Below are 24,730 nucleotides of genomic sequence, written 5' to 3'. Positions count from 1 at the left end.
GAGTGACATGTACGGGGGCCGGAGTGACACTGACCGGACGGGGGAGTATCGACACGGGGGAGTCGGTGACACGGGGGACTGCCGGAGTGACACGGGGGATCCGGGGTGACACGGGGGAAGCCAGTATCCGGACACGGGGGAGTCCGCGGTGACACGGGGGAGTGACACGGGGGAAGTCACTGAGTATCCGGACACGGGGGCCGAGTCCGCGGTGACCATGACGGGGGAGTGACACGGACGGAGGAGTATCGACACGGCCGCGGGGGAGTATCGGGCTGACCCCTCTTGCACCCACTGAACAGCACTTCAGCATTTTGTAGCAATGCGGAAAAGAGAACTTCGGCAGCAGGTGCCGTGCGGCAGTGGAAGAAGACTGAGATGCGGACGATAGTTGCTGAGGTTTTTGTTTGTTTGTTTGTTTGTTTTTCTTTCTTTCTTTCTTTTTTTTTCTTTTTTTTTTTTTTGTATGTGTCTGTTCTTTTTTACTTTCTTTTTTTTAGTTTTAAATGTTGCCAGCCTACAAGGAGAGGACGTGGCGGGGACGGGACCTGTCCTGCTGACTCGATCCCGACCCAGTCATGGTGGAGTGCAGATCGTGGTGCGCCGAGGGAAATCAATTATAGGCTTCAACAGGGAACTGGACAATCAGATTTTATTGTCTTCTAAAGCGAGTCAAGAGGTCAAGAGTGGAAGGGAAGAAAAGTAGACTGCATTACTGTCTTAAAGCAATTTACAACTTTCTCCGTCTTCAAAACGAAAGAGTTCAGGGGACGAAATGTGGATTGCCTTGATAGATCAATGGGAGCTTCAGGTTTAGGAATGCCAACAATGAGTCTCAATCTACTCTCAACTGTGGCTGGTAAGGAGTGCCACGAAGAAGAACTGTTCTATTTTCCTGCACGAACATTTTAGTTAAAGTTTGTCACAGAATTTAGGATATTAAACTGGGAAATTGTTGTGTTTATTTAGAATGTGTATTCGATGAGGACGTAAAATACACCCCTTTCTTCATTTTTAAGCAGACGTGCGCAGCGTGGATCAATCCGCTCCCCCTTGCTAGGCACATACCTCTTTGGAAACTGAAACTGGCCGCCATTTTGATCTCAATGTATTATCTGTGCTCTTCAAGTTTGCTGTTTTATCATCTTCCGCCGGCTCGGGGATGGTGTATTTTTGCTGTTTTGTAGTTGAGTTAGCGAAGGTAAAGCTAATCATGTGTGAATCCACTGATTAAAACAAAACAAAAAAAGCCTCACTGTATCAGTGTGCTCATGTTCTGAAGTCACACAGCGTGTGTGTGGGTGTGTTCGTCGATTTTCCGTGTCTCTATGCTAATTATTAGAGAGAGAGTGTGTGTGTGTTTTGTCATGTCAAGATTTTAACATTGAATGATTGATGTTAAACACTATTTTATGGTGATGATGATGACATGCAGTGATGCACCCTTCGTTGTTCTCGACATTAAAATTTTCCAATTTCACTCTTAGTCTTAAGTCCTCACCACGTTTTCTCATTCAATATTAATTTTGAATTTCTGATTTTTGTGTCCAAGCTTCACTTTCATATGTTCTTTTACAGCATTAAATCTTAAATGTCATTTATCCACCCACTCAGTCAAGTTATCTAAATAGCTCCTTTTGGAAGTGTCTTTCTGTCTCAAGTGCTGACCAATCAATAGTTATTTGTATCATTCACATGCACACTGTAAATAGTTCCCAATCAGGAGATGAAGTTGCTTTTACTATTGCTGTAAGGCAAGCTCCCATTTTAGGAAACATCTGGTTGCCTGTAACTTAAAATTAAATCATCCTATTATAAGTATTTCTTTGGTGGATGAAGTTGATAAAATATACACACTATTCTGCAAGTGAATAGCACAGTTTTTGCTTTGATTCCTGAAGGTCCTGATATCATTTTAGGTAATGAAGTTGCAGATCAAATCAAACCATGTTCCTTAATGAAATTACTGCCCATCTCGGGCATCTGTGATGAAGGGGCCATTTCAGGACTGAATAATACCCATCTATTCTCTGTTTCTCATAACCAGTTTGATTACTCATAGTGACATAAGTAACAGTTCAATGTGATCGTGATGCAAAACAATACATCATCATCATTCCATTATGGAATTCAAATGTGTGGACACAATGCTTATAACATACATTCCAATTTCCATATTCTCTCAAGGCAGAATATATTAAAAACATATTACCTAGAATAAAAGTACAAAGATAAAACATGCCACAAACAAGCATTAAGGATATTCAACATTTTTTTTTTTTTAAGAGAAAAACTTAAGAAACCAGATTCAAAACAGTGGACATTATCACAATGAACTGATATACTTTTGAATGATTAATTGAATTTCTTACAAAATAGTATAAAGTATTTTGTGTCATATTATTTGGCAGCAAGATGATTTCTTACATTGGAGGACTCGCCACCCCTCTCCACCCCCACCCCAGTGCCTGACTCACCTGCCCCATGAAAGAATGCTTAATCAAGTTAATGTAATACAGTGTTATAATTAGAATGACGGATTGGTGTTTTTACCTGAATTTTCCTGAATTTATATGCAGTGTTTGTTGTGTAATGAAGGTTTTAAGATAACAGCTTTGGCCCAGAGTCACTGCCTGAGCAAATACCACGTATCACATTTGCTGTACATGACTTCTCACCTTTGATATACACATTGACAAGACCTGAAGATCCCGTTAAATGTTAGTGGGTTACCATATTTAGCATTTTCATCCAGCTTGAAAAGTACTTTTAATTACTTAATAGTTAACACATGGTATCTTGGATGTATCTGGAGAGACCAGTTTCTCTGAGAGAAGGATCAATAAAAATAAGTCAGCATTTTTAGAATTATTGTCAGCAGACCAGTTTCTTTTGACTTGGTGTTCCCTTTAAGTTTAGGAGAAGTTAAAAAAAGTCATTGTTATTTTTATCATTTAACATAAGTTATATATCATCATCATCATAATCTGATCAGTGTTGCACTTATTATTTTACCATACTAAGCATTTTTAAGTGCTATAAAGGGACATATTCAGTTGCTTATCATCACAAGACCATACACATCTGGCTTTTTTTCAGTGGAATGCTAGGTTTTATTGTGACTTGCTTGATGGCTTTCTTGTTTACTCACTTGCTTACATACTTACTAAGCCATGGACTAATTTGTGCATACTGTGTGTACGTGTATGTGTGTTTGTGTCTGCGCATTGTGCGTGTATATGTGTGTGCGTGTGTGTTTACAGTAATGGCACAGGCATCATCTACACTTGAATGCCCAGTGTGCAGCGACCTGTACAATAACCCAAAACTGCTGGTGTGTAACCACATCATATGTGGCAAGTGCATTTTGGACTGGCTTGGGAAGACTAAGGGAAGTGGAGGCTGCCCCTTGTGTCGAGCCCCTATCCTGTCCCCCTCGACCTTCCATCAAGATGACCTTGAAGACCTGGTGGACACCCTGCCCACTGACCTGACCATCATGGCTAAAGTGGAGAGCACCAAGATGCTTGGCAGTCGCTGTGTATGCATGTCTTGTGACAACAACGTCACAGCTACGTCCTTCTGCCTTCAGTGCAACATGAAGCTGTGTAAGTCTTGTGCAAAAAACCACAGGAAATTTCCATCCATGAAAAACCACGTTGTTGAAGAACTAGACAGTCTCACCCCAGAGCGACTGGCTGAGGTGAACCACTCCACATGTAAAAGCCATGACGACAGGCTAGCTGAGCTGTACTGCTCAACCCATCAAGAGCTCATCTGTCTCTTGTGCTCATCAACGAACCACCGTGTCTGCACAGAGGTGAGGGTCATCAAGGAGGCAGCAGCAGAGAAGAGGGAAAAGTTCAGAGAAGAGGCTCAGAGGCTGAGAGAAAAGGAGCCTGCAATGAGAGCAAAGGTGCGTGGAGTTTGTAACAGTCGTACTGTATAATGTACACATGTATCTCCTCCTCCTTCACTTAATTAGTTAATATAGTATGACCCTCTACAACACCTTGGACAAAGATTTTAAAGTTAAAGAGACTATGAACATGCACGCACGCACACACACACACACACACACACACACACACACACACACACAAACAACCCCATACCCCCACTCTCCCACACACATACACACAGTGACATGCACACACACACACACACACACACACACACACTGCTGGAAATTATTGCTTGTGTTATAAGATTGGTCACTGTGACAGGGACATTAAATTGATGTCATAATGTTCCATTGTTATCAGCAATCCAGGGTGTTGTGTGAAAATGAATCAAAACAAGCCCATTGTGTTTCACACAGTTCTTGTCAACTGTTGATTTCCTATTTCTCTGCAGGGACACAACTCCCAACTGATGTTTATTTTACATGTCAGAATTGTGCTCATTGTCCGCATCAGTGGTGTGGGGCTTAATATCACATGCCAGTTGTGCACTGTTACACATCAGTGGTGTGGGGCTTAATGTCACATGTCAGAGTTGTGCACTCTGACCACATCAGTGGTGTGGGGCTTAATGTCACATGTCAGAGTTGTGCACTCTGACCACATCAGTGGTGTGGGGCTTAATGTCACATGTCAGTTGTGCACAGTGTCCACATCAGTGGTGTGGGGATTCATGTCACATGTCAGTTGTGCACTGTGTCCACATCAGTGGTGTGGGGATTCATGTCACATGTCAGTTGTGCACTGTGTCCACATCAGTGGTGTGGGGATTCATGTCACATGTCAGACCTGTGCAAAGTGTCCACATCAGTGGTGTGGGGCTTAATGTCACATGTCAGAGTTGTGCACTGTGTCCACATCAGTGGTGTGGGGCTTACTGTCACATGTCAGAGTTGTGCCCTGTGTCCACATCAATGGTGTGGGGCTTAATGTCACATGTCAGAGCTGTGCAAAGTGTCCACATCAGTGGTGTGGGGCTTAATGTCACATGTCAGAGTTGTGCACTGTGTCCACATCAGTGGTGTGGGGCTTACTGTCACATGTCAGAGTTGTGCACTGTGTCCACATCAATGGTGTGGGGCTTAATGTCACATACATGTCAGAGCTGTGCACTGTGTCCACATCAGTGGTGTGGGGCTTACTGTCACATATCTGGAGTTCTGCACTGTGTCCACTCCTTATGGTAGAAAGAGGAGCATATGGTGTGGGGCTTAACTTCTGCTGAGCTGTACGTCTTGGGGAAATGTTTTGAGTTCTCGACATGGTCTGTTCCTCTGGTACAGACTGGAGAATATACCTGGTTGTTAATTGGAGAAAGTGGTGTTTAGTGCACGAGAATTTTCTTTTACAGTTCATAAAGATGTAGGCAGAGCTAAAGGAGCCGACTGGTGTATTATTGCCACGCACTAATATAAACTGTATTACCTGATCTCAACACTGATGCTTCAAGTTGCACTTGTCTCATGACTTTAATGATTAATTATGCAGATTTTAGAAATATTCGAGTGATAGGAAAGGAATGAATCGGGATGTGCGCGTGTTTGTTGCAGATCATGGAGGCCAAAGCCAAGCTGGCAGAAATGCGCACCAAAGCCAACAAAAAATTTGACACCCTGCAGCAGTGTGTGGAGAGGCGACGTCAGGAGGTCAACGACCTGATCTTGGCAGAAGAAGTGCAACAGGATCTGGCCCAGCAGGACCAAGTGAGGGCAGCCACCCTGTCACAGACTGTTGTTCTGGACAGCCTGGTGGGGGAGGCGCCAGACGACGCCCTGCTGGACATGGAGAAAGCAATGACCTCCAGACTCCAAGACCTTCAGCAACGTATTACAGAAACGGACAAGATCCAGGGCCCAGCTTACATCACTGTGGATTCCCAGAAACTGACTGTGGTGAAGTCGGCCATTGCCACACTGGGTAAGTTGATGTCTGACCCCATGATCTTTGACCCGCTGTAATCTTTTTTTCAGTGGATTGATAGTCTGTGATTAAGATGATTGCAGGCTGCCAGTGGGTGTGGTTGCTCTGGAAATCCAGTTTGTTGAAAATCTGTTTTAAGAATAGTGTTCAGATGAGCAGAACTTAATTTCATGTTTTTTGATTTGTGGCATTCTGTTTTATCGCTGTGTGATTTGAAGACAGCCTGATGCTGGGCTCATATTTGTGGTGGAAGAATGATGCGAGGAAAGTTTGGGATTTCTCTGGATTGTTCACAGTTGGTGTGTGTTCATTGTGGACTGTCTAGCTACTTGCACCACTATGGCAGATTGTTACAGTATTGTTTTGCTTAATCAGAGTGACAGACTGTTATAAACAACAAACTATCAGTATTGTGGATGATGTCATTGATTATCACATTTAAGATATCAGTGTTTTGGCTGATGCCATAGAGTGTCACATACACCACATCATTATTATTGTGGCTGATTGTCACAACACCCATCAGTATTGTGGCTGAATGACTGTCACATAAAACACACCATCAGTATTGTGGCTGATTGACTAACATATAACACACCATCAGTATTGTGGCTGATAGACTGTCACATATAACTTTACACACCATCAGTATTGTGCTGACAGACTGTCACAGATATCTAGACTGTCACATATAACACACCATCAGTATTGTGGCTGATAGACTGTCACATACAACACACCATCAGTATTGTGGCTGATAGACTGTCACATATAACTTTACACACCATCAGTATTGTGCTGACAGACTGTCACAGATATCTAGACTGTCACATAAACACACCATCAGTATTGTGGCTGATAGACTGTCACATACAACACACCATCAGTATTGTGGCTGATAGACTGTCACATACAACACATCATCAGTATTGTGGCTGATAGACTGTGGCATATATTATAACACATCATCAGTTACAATCCTGATGACGTGTATAACAGTCTGTTGGCCACCCCCCCAACCTCTTCACCCCTGCCCCTATACACACACAGAGACACATATATACAATGATATTGGGACATGTCACAAGGACACACACACACAATCACACAAAATCACACATTGTATATATATATATATATATATACACACACAAACACGCACACACATGAACAGAGAAAGACATAAAAAGAAGTGTTGTATATTTCCTGAAATCTTTTTGTCTGTTATCACATTTTACGAACGGACTTGAAATATTGCGGACCAGCAAAAGAAAGACGGACAAGTATAACTAGACATAAAGACAGACGGGTGTTGCTTTCTTTCCAGACATCCAAGGAAGCAGCAGACACTGATGTGTTGTTCATGCAGTGTGTTCTATTGTTTCTGTCAAGGCACGAGGTCAAACACACCGCCTGAACAGTCCCCAGCTTCAGGGTCATCGGGGCCGAAGCCCAGAGAGAAAGCCCTGGCGGAGGTGCTGAAGGTGGGGGACCACGTTAGACTGAGGATGGACATGTGGTGGCCCTCAGCGGTAAGACTGGTGTTTGCTTGTGTATGATGTTTGGTCAGCGTGGTGTTGTCGTAGCTATAGTCAGTGTTAGACTGTGGTGTGATATTTTGTGAACACAGTGATGTTGTGAACATGATGATTTTTTTTTTCAAAGATGATTTGAACAGGATGATTTTTTTTTCAAAAAACATCTGATAAATGTTTGTCTACATACTATAGAATTCGTCCAAAGTCCCTAAAATTCTACTATTGTTTTCTGAACAAAAACAAAAAAGTACTCTTAAAAATAAATTTGAAATCTTTTGTCTCTTCCATATGTATTTCCTTTTGGCAGAACTTAGTCTTTTGATAGGGAAAAACAGTAAAGTACTATGGAAAATTTACATGTTCTTATGTTGATTTGTAATGGTTGTTTGCGTTATTATTCAGATACAAAGGAAACTTGACTTCTTGATGTGTATTTGCTTATTTGCCAAGTCACCTTTTAAGTTGTTTTTGACACCACTTCTTATTTTTGTGGTGTGTGTAACTGTAAGAGATGTGTGTATTGTTTCAATGCCCCTAGAGTGCATGTGAAGTAAACTTCTGGCCTTGCCATAGCCAGGTCAGTGTCAGACTGTTGTGTGAAGTTTTTTCACTATGGTGTTGTCATAGCTATATCAGTGTCAGACTGTTGTGTGTGATGTGTTGTGAACACAATGTTGTCATAGCAATGTCAGTGTCAAGACTGTTCTGTTTTGTCAACATGGTGTTGTCATAGCTATGTCGGTGTCAGACTGTTGTGTGATGTATTTTGAACACAATGTTGTCATAGCTATGCCATTGTCATACTGTTGTGTGATGTGATGTGGTATAAACTGTTTTTCTTATTTGGAACATATCACAATACAACACAGTTGTGTGATGTGATGTCAGCATGATGTGTCAGACTGTTGTGTGATGTGACGTCAACATGATGTCACAGCTGTGGCAGTGTCAGACTGTTGTATGATGCATTATATAATTTGTAAGCACAGTGTTTAGAGCTATGTCATGCTAGATGTGTGTGTGTGGGGGTTTTGTTTTTGTTTTTGTTTTTTAAACCTAAGTTACAATCAGTCAAGTATAATGTTGAATAACTCCCAATCTTGAGAGAGAGAGAGAGAGAGAGAGATACGATACGGATACGGATGATTTATTCATCAGGCCATAGCCCCTATGAAGGGGTACACAAGCAACATTTGTTGCGTTGCATTTGTTTGAATAAACACGAGAAAAGCAAAATCACATGAAATCACTTAAAACACAAATACATTTGCAAAACGTATTACGAGGTTGCAGTTTCTCTAAAATTTAAACGCTTTGTGCAGGAAAATGGACAAATTCCATTTATCATTTTGCCTTTTGGATGACATCAATAAGCACAACTTGAATGTACAAGGTTGTCGGAAATATCTAGCTGGCATATATCTTTCTCTTAACCCTTTAAGAGCTGAGCAGCTCAAAACAAAATGCACTTCGTCTTCTTTCTCTTTCTGGAATAAAGGGCAAATCAAATCATTAACATCAGATTTCTTGTATCTGTGACAATGTGCAGCCAAACTCAACACACCCAACCTAAATCTTGTGGTTATTATTCTCAGATATTTGTCCATGTTTAACGTCAAATAAGGTTTCATATCAGAGAGAGAGAGATACTACATATGTACATATTTATTATGCAAATTATACATGTGCACACAGCCACACAGGCTTAGACACACAGCCACACACACATGTGTGCCTGATTAAACATACACGCACATACATGCATACCACACATTCTCTCTCTCTCTCTCTTTCACCCCCATACACAAATGCCCTCCATACACACTTTCTCTCTCACATAGACACACACACACTCGCACACACACAAACCAACAACAAACAACAACAAAAAACCCAACAACAAACAACAATCCCAGCAGCGTGAGAGCAAAAAAGTAAGGGAGGCTAATCATGTCACCATTATGACCATATATGCATACACACACACACACACACACACACACACACACACACACACTCATATATATTCCTTTCAATCAATCACCAGACCTCTTGAATTGTTCTGTTTTGTGGCACATATCTGGCGTTTTTATAATTTTATAGCAGTGCTTAAAATGACAGTTGTAGTGGTGGTGGTGATAACAGAGGTACCACACTTGATTGATAGACAGAAGTGACCAGTATCAACATTAAGAAACAGAAGTGACCCGTGTGAACAGTAGGGACAGACAGACAAGTGACCAGTGTCAACAGCAGGGACACAGACAGAAGTCAACAGCAAGGACATACAGATGTGACCAGTATCAACAGTAGGGACAGACAGAAGTGACCAGTGTCAACAAACAGAAGTGACCAGTGTCAACAGCAGTGACAGAAAGAAGTTACCAGTGTCAACACAGAGATGTGACCAGTGTCAACAGCAGGGACAGACAGAAACGACCAGTGTCAACACACAGAAGTGACCAGTGTCAACAGCAGGGGCGAACAGAAGTGACCAATAGCAGGGACAGACAGAAGTGACCAGTGTCAACAGCAGGGGCGAACAGAAGTGACCAATACCAGGGAGAGACAGAAGTGACCAGTTTTAACAGCAGGGACAGACAGTAGTGACCAGTGTCAACACACAGAAGTGACCAATGTCAACAGACAAGTGACCACCGTCAACAGACACAAGTGACTAGTGTCAGTAGCAGGGACAGACAGAAGTGACCAGTGTCAACAGACAGAAGTGACCAATGTCAACAGACAAGTGACCACCGTCAACAGACAGAAGTGACTAGTGTCAGTAGCAGGGACAGACAGAAGTGACCACCGTCAACAGACAGAAGTGACCAGTGTCAGCAGCAGGGACAGACAGAAGTGACCAGTGTCAACAGACAGAAGTGACCAACACACACAACAGACAGTAGTGACCAGTGTCAAACAGACAGAAGTGACCAACACCAGGGACGAACGGTAGTGACCAGTATTCACTGTGTGCAGGAGAGAGGACGGCGTGGCATAGTGACAGCCGTGCCGTCCAGTCGGGTGGCGTCACGGGGCGAGGACGCCAGGGGCTTTGTGGATGTGAGGTGGGATGATGGTGAGGAAGAGTGCCACTACATGGGACGCGGGGGCCAGTACGACCTGGACTTGGCATGAGGGCTGGGTGGCTGATAACTACCTTCATGGGAGATAAATAATGTGTGCTCCTTTCAGGAGAAACTTGGCAGAATGGTTAAAACACTCAGCTGCCAATACAGAGAGTCCGTGAGGGTGTTGGTTCGAATCCTGCTCTCGCCTTTTTCTACCAAGTTTGACTGGAAAATCAAGCTGAGCGTCTAGTCTTTTGGATGAGATGATAAACCGAGGTCCCGTGTGCAGCATGCACTTGGCACACTGAAAAAGAACCCATGGCAACAAGAGTGTTGTCCTCTGGCAAAATTATGTAAAAAGAAATCCACTGTGATAGGTACACATATAGAAGCGTGCACTCCTACGGCCTGACAAGCGCATTGGGTTATGCTACTGTCACATGTGGATTTGTCAGAATGCAGTGATGCCTCCTTGAGAAACAGAAGCTGCAATGTGATGTGTGGTGTACTACGCTGTTGCTGTAATGTTGCTTTCCTTGAAGATGCCTACAATAAAGTCCAGTTTGCGCACCTCATGGAGCTGCTACTAAGTTACGGAGTAAGTTTGACACTGACAAGATGGATAGCAGCAGCGCTTCAGGAAAGAACCGTCGTCCTACGCCTCGGAGATTGGATGTCTGCACCTTCTAAACTATCCATGGGACTGCCACAAGGGTCTCCGCTCTCTCCTGTCCTCTACAATGTCTACACGAAGGGCCTTGCAGACTTAAACAACAATGGAATTGCTCGGGTGCTTACCCTTGCGGATGATGGCCTGGTCTTCAAAACTTCGAAAGATGCTCAGGAGAGAACTAAAGCCGTCCAGAAACAACTAAACAATATTGCTCAATGGTGCAAAGACACAGGATCTTCCATCAATCCAGCGAAAGCCCAAACGTTGCTGTGCACCCTCAACAACAAAACCGCGAGCAAATCACCACCTTCTGTGTCATTCGATGGGATTCAAATTGAGAAAACTGAATGCCTACGCTACCTAGGAATACACTTCAACAGGATGCTGACCTTCAGAAAACATACGGAAAATACTGTTCTCAAATGCAAAAAGGGCCTTTCAGTCTTAAAAGCAATGGCAACCAAAGGAATTGAACAACGCCACCTCTTCCTGCTATACCAATCACTCGTCCTCAGTGTGATCGACTACGGACTTGGGCTAACAACACCGTCTCAAAGCAACCTCCTAAAATTAGAAAGAGTACAAAATGAAGCTATGAGGCTGATCATTGGAACAACAAAAGACACGCCCACAGAAACCATGCGATACCTGCTTGACCTTCCTTCAGTGCAGGCCAGAAACAAGTTAGAACAGGTCAAGACCTACTTCAAAGCATTAGAAAACCCTCAAAACCCACTGCATGACGCAGTCAAAGAACCAAAAGGCAGCCATCTAGGACGAGGAAGATCATGGATGGGACAAGCAGAAGACACAATCCAGCTAGTATGCTGATTACAAGACCTGAAAGAAACAAAAGAATGGGAGAAAAACCCCAAAAACCTCAACCATCTATTCAACACAGTCATTTCACCCACTCTAGGAAGACATTGTCGGGAATGGCCAGAGGGCAAAACTGATGCGGAAGTGAAGCTACTCATAGAAGAAAACAGTAAAGAAGAGGACATCATCATATACACAGATGGCTCAGTCACCAAAGACCAGTCTGGTTGGGGATTCACTGTGAAACAAAATGGGAAAACAATTTGGGAAGAGAATGCTGCCTACAAAGTCACAACCTCCAGCCTAACGATGGAAGTTGAAGCTGCGACACATGCCCTCCAGTGGCTATCGTCCATCCATACGCCCGGAAACCAACATGCCATGATTCTAACCGACTCAATGAACCTCATACAGAAAATTGAAAACGGAATGGGAAGCCCGGAGTGGCATAAGGCAATGCGCAACTTTCAGATTAAAAAACTCACATGGTCATACTGCCCGGGACATGCAGGTGTTAAGGGAAATGAGCGAGCTGACAGACTTGCTGGTAACGCAACACCAACGAGCGGCCTACATCTAGGAAAATCGGAAATCCTCAGAAAAAATCAAAGAATACCAAAAAGAACAGGTACAAGGCCATCACACCATCGATCGCCTCAAAGAAATAAAAGCAGAGAGAGGGAGCAGCCGCAAGTCTAACATGAAAGGTAGAGCACGATGCTTTGCAAATCAAACAAATATCGGCATCATTTCCAAACCAACATTGCGCAAATTTCTTCAAAACGGAACAGAGTCTCTGTGGGCCTTTCCAGATACAATAGACTGAGCAACACACTAGACGCCACGTTTTTGGCATCAGAGATCTTTTCCCATCCCTCTTGCGGCCAGTCAGTGGCAGTCTCTGTGCGTGTGTGTATGTGTGTTTGTGTGGATGTGTGGGTCTGTGCTTTTGAGTGCGTTTGTGAATGCGCGAGAGTGTAACTGTACACAAGTGTCAGGAGAGATCTGTGTACGTGTGTGTGTGTGTGTGTGTGAGAGGAGGTGGGAGTGCGGGGGGAGGTGGGGTAGAGGATGAGGTATGTGAGTATATGCATGCCTACACTGTGGGAGCAACAGGATATTGGAACGTATATATATATATATATATATATATATATGTATATATATATATATATATCTTTGTATATATGTGTGTGGGGTTGGGGGTGGGAGATATGGGCGTATGTGTGTGTGCTTGTACAAGTAAGTGTTCATCTCTGTGAGTGTGTGTTTGTGTGTGTGTGTGTGTGCCGTGGAAGCTGCGATACGTAGACCAGAAATGAGTGTGTGGAGGAGGGGGTAGAGGAGGTGCAAGGTAATGTGTGTGTGTGTGTGTGTGTGTTGGAGCTCATGTACGTTTATATGTATTTGACTGTGCTTTCATATCTGTGAAACTGCATGTTTGGTGCATTTCTGTTGTGCATGTGCGGGTGTGTGTGTGAATGTGTGTCTTCATGTTTTACATTTATTCGCTTATTTATCACCATTGTTGTCTTATTTATTTATTTATTTATTTAATATATATATATATATATTTTTTTTAAAATCATTTTATGAGTATTACTATTATTATTACTACTACCTTTTTCTATATTATAATTATTATTCATTTATTTATTTATTTATGTAAGCTTATCTATTATTTATTCCCCCGTTTTTTGTTGGTTTTTTTTGTGTGTTTTTTTGTTTGTTTTTTTCTCAAGGCCTGACTAAGCGCGTTGGGTTACGCTGCTGGTCAGGCATCTGCTTGGCAGATGTGGTGTAGCGTATATGGTTTGTCCGAACGCAGTGACGCCTCCTTGAGCAACTGAAACTGAAACTGTAATGTGATATATGCTGCTGTGTTGTGTGCTGTAATGTGATGTGTGCTGAAGTGTGTTGTGTGCTGTAATGTGATATGTGCTGTAATGTGGTGTGTATCATGTGCCATAATGTGTAATGTGGTATTATTGTGTGCTGTAATTCAATTTATATACGTGTGCAGTAACATGGTGTGCATTGTGTGCTGGAATCCAGTGTGTGCTGTAATGTGGTGTGTATCATGTGATGTAATGTGATGTGTTCAGCAATGAGCTGTGTATCGTGTTGTGTAGTTTCAGTTTCAGTAGCTCAAGGAGGCATCACTGCGTTCGGACAAATCCATATACGCTACACCACATCTGCCAAGCAGAGGCCTGACCAGCAGCGTAACCCAACACGCTTAGGCCTTGAGAAAAAAAAAAGAGAAAAAAAAAGGGTGAATAAATAATAGATAAATACATAAAAAAGAACTACTACTAATAATGATAATATGTATAAGGTGCAGAAACTTGATGAAGTCAACTATAAGCATACATAAATTATTAAAAAAAAGTAATAATAGAAATAATAAAGTAAAAGTGTGTTGTGTAAAATGATATGCTTTAATGTGGTGTGTTCTTTGTTGTGTAATTTGATATGTAACATGCGGTGTGATGTAATGAGATGTATGCTGTTTGGCATTATATGATGTGTACTATGTGGTATAATAATATATGTACCATGTGTTGTAATGTCATGTGTTGTGTTGTAATGTGATGTAGTGCAGTATGTGTGATGTAATGGGGTATGCGCTGTGCATATGTCATATGTAGTGTGTATTACATGATTTTGTCTCATTATGTTGAGGTATGGGTTATGAGTGGGTGTGTGTTTATGTATAAAAATGTTAGTGTTTACTTGTCATCATTCTACATGTAAAAACTGAAATATTTTATGCTGAATTTTGTATGGCTGATTGTAGTATCGTCTCTGTTATGTCTCTGATGTTTTTGATTAAGTACATTATATTTCTTTGTTGGTGTGTGTGTGTGTTTGAAGGTGAACGTTCAAATATGAGAATACTAGAAGACTGGTGCTGACAATCAATAATTTTTTCTTTGGGTGAACAATGTTGATATTTTACGCTGAATTTCTTCTTGTCATTGTGATATTTTATATTTTTTTGTTAGCATTGCAGCAGTGGTAACCAAGGACAACTTTCTGGTTTTAAACTGGATAATAAAGACATTGTTTTGAAACAGACTGTATCTGAGTTAAGAATCTGATGAAACCTGATGAATAGAGTGCAGTGCGTGTGTGTGTGTGTGTGTACATGCGTGCGAGTGTGTGTGTAGGGAGAAGAAATGGAAGGGGGTGATGGTGGCGTAGTGATCAATGAAGTGGAATAAAAAAATTGCGGATTTATATTCATGAATTATGTTTATCTTAATTGTATGTGGGTATTCAAGGTTTGCTTCAATTTTATTTTTGCATCATGTCCATGTTGAAGGATTGTTTTTACTTTCACTTCCTCAAATGTACTGTTCTGTACTTTATTGTATATGTAATCATGTACTGAAGGCATCCTTTACTTCCAATATATTACAATGAACAAATGAACATACACTGAAGCCATATTTGAGTTCCAGCCTCCTTGGACGCATGACGTACATCTAATGACTCAGACTCTAGTTCTTGATGCTTGCATGCTGGCTATCAATAACATTTTAACTCACTCGATACTAACAATGGCTATAGTCGTCGTCTATTTCCATCCGGTTGTATGCTGACAACGGCTGTAGCCGTTCCGACCTTCAAAAATTTCCGCAAGTGACGTCGTGACCCAGTATCACAGACACAGCCATCCATGTTACAGCCTCATTAGCATAGGCCAACCTTTGACCACTGGAGTGGCTGTCGAGTCACTTGTTGCTGTACTGCGGAGTTTATCATCACCCAGGCCTTTGTGTTCAGACAAACTACAACAGTGTCGCAACGCAGTTCAAGTGGTGCCCAAGGAGGAGACTCGCTGCTCTTCACATCCATCTGGTTCATTAACTTCGGAACAAAATCAGCAGACATCACAGTTTTTCTTCAAAAACCTAGTCATGGCTGCTCACATTTCTGCTCTTCTCTTCTGTGCTTACACCATTTACGTTACTGTGCCAGGAACAGGTGAGCTGAATTCTCTGAATACAACACGATCAAGATAAAAAGATTAAATGATGATGATAATCTGCATGCAAAAAACACAGAGCAGGCATAAATATTTAGAACTTTAGCTAAAGTTTACTTTGAAAAGGGCATGCGGTGTCAAGAGAGAACATGGACCATGTGCACACACACACACACACAGACACACACACACAGACACACACTCGCTCTCGACACACGTATACACATACATGCACATATGCACACACACAGTTAACAATTTGTTCCTTGTTGTGTGTGGGCTGCCGAGTGGGAAACAGTTTCTGTTCCTTCTGACAGTTATTTGTTCTGCCAAAAAAACACACACAAAAACAGATAAGGCAAATTCATTCTTTTTGTTAAATAATACCACTTAAAGTGTAAAGACGTTAAATTGAAGACTACTACTACTACTACACACTTCAAAACCGTGTATGCATTAGGCAATATTTTGCAAGTGCTTATGTTTGACTGGTTTGTCGTCACTGAGTGTGTCTGGAAGAACCACCCGGGGTGTGATCGAGTCTCTCTCTCTCTCTCTCTCTCTCTCTCTCTCTCTCTCTCTCTCAGCGATGTTTAGATATTTATGGTTTTTCTGGTTTTTTAATGGTGGTGTAGGAGACGAAAAAGCTTTCCTTAAAACATTTTAACTTCTTCAACGTTCCCAGGCCATGTTCAGACGGTCTGTCCAGAGTAGGTTACGAAATCCGCAGTCCGCTGGAGCTCTGTAGTCGTTCCCCACAACTTGACATGGAGCGCTGCGAGTCAGGGTTAGATCTGGTGCCTTAGCACTTTATGTCGAGGGCAGTCTTGCAGGACATGGGCTGGAGTTTGAGGAGAGGTGTTACACGGACATTGGTCTGTGTGGTAACCTTTCGGTTTGTAGAGATGGAAGGGGAGCATACAGTGGCCTGTGCGGAGTCTGAAGATGATGACTTGCTGAGCTCGACCCAGTTGATGGATGCTGTCCTCCTCTGGTCCCAGATGTAGCCGTTCTCGCCAGCTGTTTCTGAAGTGGCTGCGCAGGATGGTCCTTGCCTCCCCAAAGCTAAGGGGTTGGGCAGATTGGGTGAGCCTGCTTCCTGCTTTGGAGAACTTGTCTGCCTCTTCATTTCCTGCAATGCCGCAGTGAGAGGGGATTCACTGCAGGACCGTTGTGGTTCTGGCACTTAGGGCCTGCATCTCAGACTGGATGTTCCGCAAGGTTTTGTCCCCCATTCTGGTCTGGAGGCTTTGTAGGACAGCTCGGCAGTCAGTGAGGAAGACAGTGTGGTTTCTCTGGTTGAGGAGTTGGGCTGCAGCTAGTAGCGCAGATGCTTAGACTCTGAAGTTCGTTGAGGTGAGGCCAGTAGCAATGGAATGCCTCACCGAGCTGCCATCTTGGAATCGGATGTAGACACCACCTCCCCCGTTCCTAACAGCATTATCGGCAGAGCCGTCTGTGTATGCACGGGTCCAGGTGGTGCTCAGGTAGTCCCTATCCAGTGCTTCCACGGTTAGCAGCTTCAGCTCAGCATCCAGGAACTGGCCTTGGCTCTGAATGCCGGGGATGTCAAGGACAGCAGGGGAGACATCTAGTGACCAGTCTTCAAAGTCTTGCAGAGGTTCAACAGGTTGATTCCTGTCAGGCAGGCACTGGCCATGGGTCTGGTGGAGGGCCCAGACGAGGTGGTTTGTGCTTCTGCGCTTAAGCCTATTCTTGTTTGGGGCCCGGAGTTTTGAAGACTGAGGCGGACTATTAATAACAAGACTGGTCAAGCAAACTATATAGTAGTAATCGTTATGAAATATACTGTTCCTTTAAGTCATTGTTGCAATCAGAAAAATATTTATTTGATCTATCATTTCCAAATGCAGATCTTCTTTCATGAAATTCAGATTTGGAGTAAATGAACTTGAAGTTAATATATAAGGATAGCTTGAAAAAAACTGAACATTTTGTGGAGGGAACGAAGATGAAATTCATGTACTTGTAACTTGTCCACAATATGATATTCTGAGAAAGGAATACCTATCCAAGCATATGCACAATTTAAGTATTCCCCCATTATCCCACTTGCTTCAAAATGTCAGCAGCATTGCGACAAGAGATGTAGCAATGTTTATTTTTCATCCGTTACAACAAAGAGCAGAAAGCTCTCAGTCTTTGTTGTAAGATATGTTTCTAAATTACCCGTAGCTTGTACTTAGTTTGGTTATAAATCAGTTTATTCTTTCAAAAACATTTTTTGTTCATCCAACTCAAAGTTTTGTTTTCATATGTGTGTGTGTGTGTGTGTGTGTGTGTGTGTGTACAACACGTGGAACCATATGTTTACAGGTCGGTGGTCTTACGTTGAAACACTTCTGAGTTCTGAGTTCTCTTTCTCTCTCTCACTCTGTCTTTATCTCTCCCGACATGCAGAACTGTGTCAATTTGAGCAATTTGTGTTGTTGAATGAATGCTGTCACTACCAAAGTATCTCGGCTGGAGTCGCTGAGCATACAGAATCTCAGTCCGTGGAAAGAAAAGTTGAGTGAGAGATGTTGTAAGTTCTTGGTGTAGAACTCGCTCTTCAGTTCGTTCAGTCAGTTCGGCCAGTCTGGAGTTTTGTGGCAGTTTTTAGTGTCTCTTTAGCAAAGTGTGTGTTTATTACCGGGTGGTTATTTCATTGTGCAAACCAGACATTAATTTGTCACAGTGGGAAGATCGAGGACGAAGAAGCAGCTGAAGCGAGGTTTGTTTGGCTACGAAACACTCGCATCGTCATTTGGGAAAAGAAAAAAACAAACACACAAAAACAAAGAAAAACACACAAAAAAAACACCAACACTCCCCCCCCCCCCCCCCCCAAAAAAAAAAAAAACAACCTAACAAAAACACAACAACAACAAAAACAAACAAAAAACAACAACATGGGTACGTTTATTTTGGGTAACCAGGTTTAATGTTTTATCTGTGATGGTTTGTGCAGGTGTTCTTTGTTTGTTTGTTTTGCTCGCTTTTTATGTGTTACCTGTTTGTCAGTCTCTCCATCTATCGGCATCTATGTATGTATGCAACGTTTCGATGTCCCCAGGGGGCACAAGAAATAAACTGTTTGCCTTCCCTTGGGGCCTTGCCTTGCCTTGCCTTGTGTCACTTTACATTCATGAATTCTTGATCATGATCCATCCATTTTCCGCATCTTTATGACGACTTTTCTGATTTCAGTGATATAGCACCCCCCCCCCCTCTCTCTCTCTCTTTAATACAGGGTTCGTGACCCATATATCAACGCAGATATATATATATATATGTGTGTCTGTGTGTGTGTGTGTGTGTGTGATTCTCGTCCTCCTCGATGTCTGCTGTGTTTCAAACATATGCTGCTATTCTCAGTTTTTATCTGTCTCTGTCTCTCTCACTCGCTCTCTTTGTATTCCTCTGCCCCTCTCTCCCCCCCCCCCCCCTCTCTGTCTCTTCCCCCCCCTTGCCCCCCACACCACCTCCCGCTCCCAGGGAGGGGGGAGGGGAGGGGGGGCGGAAGAACCTTGTCTGACACTGATCCTGTCAGGGAAAAGAATGGAAGAACATTCATGGTCTTCGCCGACATACTGCTGAGATTGGGCTGAAGGAAGAAGAGGAAAGAGAGAGAGGAGGATTGGGTTGTGGGGGCGAAAGGTATTGGGAGGGGGAGGGGGGTCTAGGACTGGGGGAAGGGAGGGAGGAGTAATTAGGGAGGGTGGGGAGCGGAGTCGGTAACAGATCGAAAAGGATTGTAGAGAGAGATTTAGGCATAATTATTATGAACTCTTCGTCTGACCATCTCACGGGCTCTACCTGTGTACACAGATGGATTGTTTTTTTTAAAAAGAATTTATAAGACGCTTTTTTCTTTGAATTCCCCTCCTGAAATGGATGATGGTACAAGACATTCTATCTGTCTATCTATCTATCTACATCTTTCGCCGACACTCGGACTTGCTGGTAACGCAGTAACGAGCGGCCTACATCTAGGAAAATCGGAAATCCTCAGAAAAGTCAAAGAATACCAAAAAGAACAGGTACAAGGCCATCACACCATCGACCGCCTTAGAGAAATAAAGATAGCGAGAGGGAGTGGCCATGAGTCTAGTATAAAAGGTAGAGCACGATGCTTTGCAAATCAAACGAATATTGGCATCATTTCCAAACCAACATTACGCAAATTTCTTCAAAACGGAACAGAGTCTCTGTGGGCTTTTCCAAATACAACAGACTGAGGAACATGCTAAACGCCACGTTCCTGGAATCAGAGATCTTTCCCCACCCCTCTTGCGGCCAATCGGTGGCAGCCTCTGTGTGTGTGTGTGTGTATGTGTGTGTGTGTGTGTGTAACCAGATTCACCTGCCTGCTGTGATGAAGATGGAGTTTGGCAACACTTCCCTGGGTTCATGATATCAAGGAAGTGGAAAAGCATATGGAGAACTTACATAACGCCGTACACAGCGGTATCGACATTCCTGGGGGTGGGGTTGGGGGGGGGGGGGGGGATTTGGTCCTGGACAGTCGCTGGTCTTGATGCCTCGCCTTCTGGGCACAGATTATTCCATGGACGGGTCTAGTGCTATACAAGGACGAAGTGGTGGCTGCTTTCAACAAAGACAACTGCCCGACCCGTCTGCCGCTCTTCGTTGAGGTAGCTTCTGTCATGCCTTCTCAGCTCACAAAAGGTAAAGCAAAATTTAAAGCATAGTTAATTGCTTATTTCGTAAACAAAATCAGTTCAACTCATTTAGAGGGACTGACTTGCCAGATGGATGGCAGTTAGTAGACCAGAATTATACTCTTCCTATCTTCTATTGATGATGGTTGGAGCATTGTGCTTCTGGTAGGACATTCAAGCTTCAGTTTCAGTTTCTCAAGGACACGGGTCAATGCGTTCGGACGAATCCATGTACGCTACACCACATCTACTTGGCAGATGCCTGACCAGCTGCATAACCCAATGCGCTTTGTCAGGCTTTGAGCGCATGCATAAATATTTGTGTACCTATCTGAGTGGATTTCTTTTACAGAATTTTGCCAAAAGACAATATTCTCGTCACCATGGCTTCTTTTCAGTGCGTAAAGTACGTGCTACACACGTGAACTCGGTTTATTGTATCATCCGAATGACAGACGCTTAGTCTGATTTTCCATCAAACCTGGGAGAAAAGGCAGAAGCGGGATTCGAACCCAGACCCTCACGGATTCTCTATTGGCAGATGAGCATCTGAACCATTCTGCCACCTTCCTCAAGCCAGACAAATCATCGGGTAGAGGAAAGACAAGACGATCAATCAAATCCTCGGGAACGCTTCAATTCACCACCGAAATCTAGCAAGACCTCAAAACTGTGGCGACAGGAATGAATCAGGCCAGTAAACTGAAAGTATGATGGGGATGGTAGCCACAGACAGTTGGAAGATGACATCCAGATAGTGCATTTCCTGAAACCAGAGAAGATGAGAGTGAGCTGCTGGACTGTACCCAGTATCTACCAGACTGAAAAGCTGACACAGATGGTGAAGGAAATGAAGAGGTGCAACATTGACATCATTGGCATTGATACGATAAAGTGGACAGGACTGGGGAAGAAAAGACATTTGTCATCCTTTTCTGCACCAGACAGTTCAAACAACCAACACAAGGCAGGAATGGTACTCACCAATCATTCCAAAAAGATTCGAGAAATTCTTGATGGAATGGAAACGTCTTGGTGAGAGTCTGATGACTGATCACCACCAAGTCGACCAGTCTGACATTTGTTGACTACTGTGCTCCAACAGAGGATAAAGAAGAGGAGTAAAGACGCCTTTGATGTTTCAAAAGACATCTGTGACATCTGGACCATTCCTCTGATCCTTGCTATGTATTTCCCTTTTTCTAACATTCTGAAATGCACTGTGTTATAATTCATGTATATAATTATACACATCACAGAACAAAATTGTTATTTTTTCTATATAAATAGATATGTATTGAAATGAACTGAATCTTTTATTGCCAGTTTCAGAATACCATTCAAGAAGTTATTGCATGATATCCAGCGTGTAGTGGGGGACCTCAATGCCTGAGTGGAAGAGAGCAATAGAAGAAATTATTTTAAAACATGGGTAGAAACATATATACGTGGCACACTGAACGATAATGAACAAACATATGATTTTTTTTTAAAGGAAAATGATTTAACCACGAGACTGATTCCAGTGCAAAAACATCCACATGATAGCATGAACATCACCGGATGACAGGACTAACAGCCAGTTTGATCACGTTGTCAATACTGGATTGAGAACCTTGCTTCATGATGTGAAATATTTTTAAAAGGGATGATGTAGATATTGACCACCATCTTTTCTTAAATGTGTGTCCCAGAAGATCTGGAATACCACACAACAGTACGGGGGCAGACGAAATGACACTTCAAAAATAGCAAGATAATGAAATAAGGAAAACCTTTCACTACGAACTTAAAATCATTTGAAAATTCTTTGAGAAGAACAGACTCAGGTCTTCTCAGCTTCATCAAGTCGCCAAAGAAACACTAAAGACGGTAACTGACACGGAAGGGAAAAAAAGGAGAACAGATAAGACAGAAAACGTGAAATAAAATCAGTGAAAAGAGATATAAATCAGAAACTGAACTCTGCAAGAAAAGAAGTTCAAAGAACGTCTTAGGACGAAACACTAAATTAGACAAAGAAGTAAAGAAGATGCCTAAGAAAACAAGAAAGTTTTCATTGAAAGTGTAGCAAATGAAGCGGAAAAAGCAGCAAAAAGCAGGAATTTAAAACACAAAACATTGTTACAAAAATAATAGAAAAACTCTAAAGAAGGGTTACAGCAACAGTCCCAAACCAGTCAAAAATGAAAGAAGGCATCATCATATTAAGAGAGACAGAGATCCTGAATAGCTGGAAGGAACATTTCCAGAGCACTGTGAACCAACCAGGGGCCGTATTGAAGAGACCATCAAGCCTGCGAGTAAATGTGTACCTGCAGGTAATCTGCATGAGGAAAGGCAAACTGCCTGATGGTAAGCAATGTTCAGTATTTAAGAACACAAGAGCCTACCAGCGGGTACACAAACCCGAAGGCAAAGTTACCCTTACTACCTGCCAAGGGTGACTGCCCACGAAGCAGAAGTAAATATGGCGGATCCTTTTCTTGCTGCATTGTTTTTCAGGGAAAATAGGCGTGCTTTACGAATAGCACGTGTTTTGCAAACTCTCTCGACAGGGCTCTCAACTGTGGTACAGTGAGAAGTAAAACTGAGAGCATGCACAGAAGGGAATCACCAGGATTTTGATTAGAGATGATGGGTTTGCTGCCTGAGCACACCGCGCATGTCATGAATACGAAGATAACTTGACCTTCACGTTAAACTGTACCCGCGGGTCCCTACCATGTCAAAGGTAACTTGCCTGAAGGCAAAAAGAAATTTGTCTTGAATTCGGCCCCAAAACCAAGAACTGGCAGACATCACGGAGGCACAGCAAGATGTTGACATCAACACAGATCCACATCTGCTTTAAAAAAAAAAAAAGAAGAAAAAAGCACTGATGCACAGAACAGGGCAGGCCTTGAGAGCCAACTATATATGCAAATCATTAACCTAAAGTGGAGTAAAATAATAAAACAAAGAAAATAAATAAGTAAATGCATTGAAATATGAAATAAATAAAAGGGAAAGCCTTCATGGCTCACATATAATTCCAACTGCACAACACAAAACTGAAAATGCTGATGGTGGAGGTATGTATTCGAAAAAGAAGATAAAGAAAATAAAACGACTACTGTTAATCAGTTTGTCATATAAAAGTGTGGAGTTTTGACAATAAGAAATGTAAATAAACCAAAGGTGAGGAGGAGGATGTTTCTCAATGCGTGTATGTGTGTGTGTGTGCATTGGGGCAGCAGCCTCTTGCTGTCGGGGCCTGGGGTAACACATGGGAATCTTCAACGTGGATATAATGATGACGTCATGTGGTCCACGACTCCTCGGAGTGAACGCACGCATGGGTGGTTCTTACTTGCGACTCTGGATACGTCTGATCTATAACGTGGACCTCTTCCACCTGGCTCTGATGTGTGCCTGTGGAATCTGTCCTATGTTGTTGTCAGGAAGCAGCAGCCTTGAAGAGGGCCAGGGAGACAGTGGCGGGGATCAAAACGCAGGTATAACACAGGAAAATGGCAAGAACTCTGACAAAGGGTACATTTTGGGAATCAAGCTGTACCCTTCTCGCCACGCTCATACCCTGGCCACCACAGCTTCGCCACAGCAACTTCAGGTTTTAGACCAGGAAGGCCACGTCATCTTTTTTGAGCACGATGGCGACACAACCTCAAAAACCGGTTCTTTCAAGAAGCCCTGTTTCAGTTTGGCTGTACAAGCTTCAAATGTTCTTGAAGCCAAGAGCAAGCTGGTCAGTGTCTGTACCAAGCTGGGGCTTGAAACTGAGGAGTCTCTCATTGAAGTCCTGTCTGACTTTGAACTGTCTTCGTAACAATCCGTAGTGTTTGCGCAGTCAAAGAACAAAATTAGATGCAATTATTTTATTTTTTGGCCTCAATAACGACAAACAATGAGTAAGAATAAAATGAGAAGAAACAGCATTTTGTGTCAAAAGTGCATGTGTGTGTGTGTGTGCGTGTGTGTGTACGTGCATGCATACATGCGTACGTGTATGTGTATCTATGTGTATGTGTGTTAGGGACTGAGAGAGAGCTGAGGACATGCACT

General features: G+C 42.7%; 2 protein-coding genes across 2 annotated transcripts; both read left to right on the top strand.

Moving 5' to 3' along the window:
- The first annotated feature begins 982 nt into the window (after positions 1 to 982).
- On the top strand, positions 983 to 15,067 carry LOC143288358 (E3 ubiquitin/ISG15 ligase TRIM25-like). Its single transcript, XM_076596743.1, has 5 exons — positions 983 to 1,201; positions 3,264 to 3,916; positions 5,513 to 5,879; positions 7,275 to 7,414; positions 10,403 to 15,067. The coding sequence occupies exons 2-5, from the start codon at positions 3,266 to 3,268 to the stop codon at positions 10,559 to 10,561; spliced, it is 1,317 nt and encodes a 438-aa protein (XP_076452858.1). The 5' UTR covers positions 983 to 1,201; positions 3,264 to 3,265; the 3' UTR covers positions 10,562 to 15,067.
- Positions 15,068 to 23,933: 8,866 nt separating this feature from the next.
- Positions 23,934 to 24,494, top strand: LOC143288261 (carnosine synthase 1-like). The gene has a single exon (XM_076596610.1). The coding sequence runs from the start codon at positions 23,934 to 23,936 to the stop codon at positions 24,492 to 24,494; it is 561 nt and encodes a 186-aa protein (XP_076452725.1).
- The last annotated feature ends 236 nt before the right edge of the window (positions 24,495 to 24,730 follow it).

Source organism: Babylonia areolata, chromosome 12 (assembly GCF_041734735.1).
Source record: "Babylonia areolata isolate BAREFJ2019XMU chromosome 12, ASM4173473v1, whole genome shotgun sequence".
Taxonomy (NCBI): Eukaryota; Metazoa; Mollusca; class Gastropoda; order Neogastropoda; family Buccinidae; genus Babylonia; species Babylonia areolata.
Note: the sequence above shows the minus strand (reverse complement) of the source record. Positions and strands in the feature narration are given on the sequence as shown.

Excerpts from the sequence above, each read along its gene's own strand:
- LOC143288358 (XM_076596743.1), top strand. The coding sequence starts at position 3,266 with ATGGCACAGGCATCATCTACACTTGAATGCCCAGTGTGCAGCGACCTG. Across the intron at positions 5,880-7,274 it reads GTCGGCCATTGCCACACTGG|GCACGAGGTCAAACACACCG; the intron begins GTAAGTTGATGT and ends GTTTCTGTCAAG. Across the intron at positions 7,415-10,402 it reads ACATGTGGTGGCCCTCAGCG|GAGAGAGGACGGCGTGGCAT; the intron begins GTAAGACTGGTG and ends CACTGTGTGCAG.
- LOC143288261 (XM_076596610.1), top strand. The coding sequence starts at position 23,934 with ATGGGAATCTTCAACGTGGATATAATGATGACGTCATGTGGTCCACGA.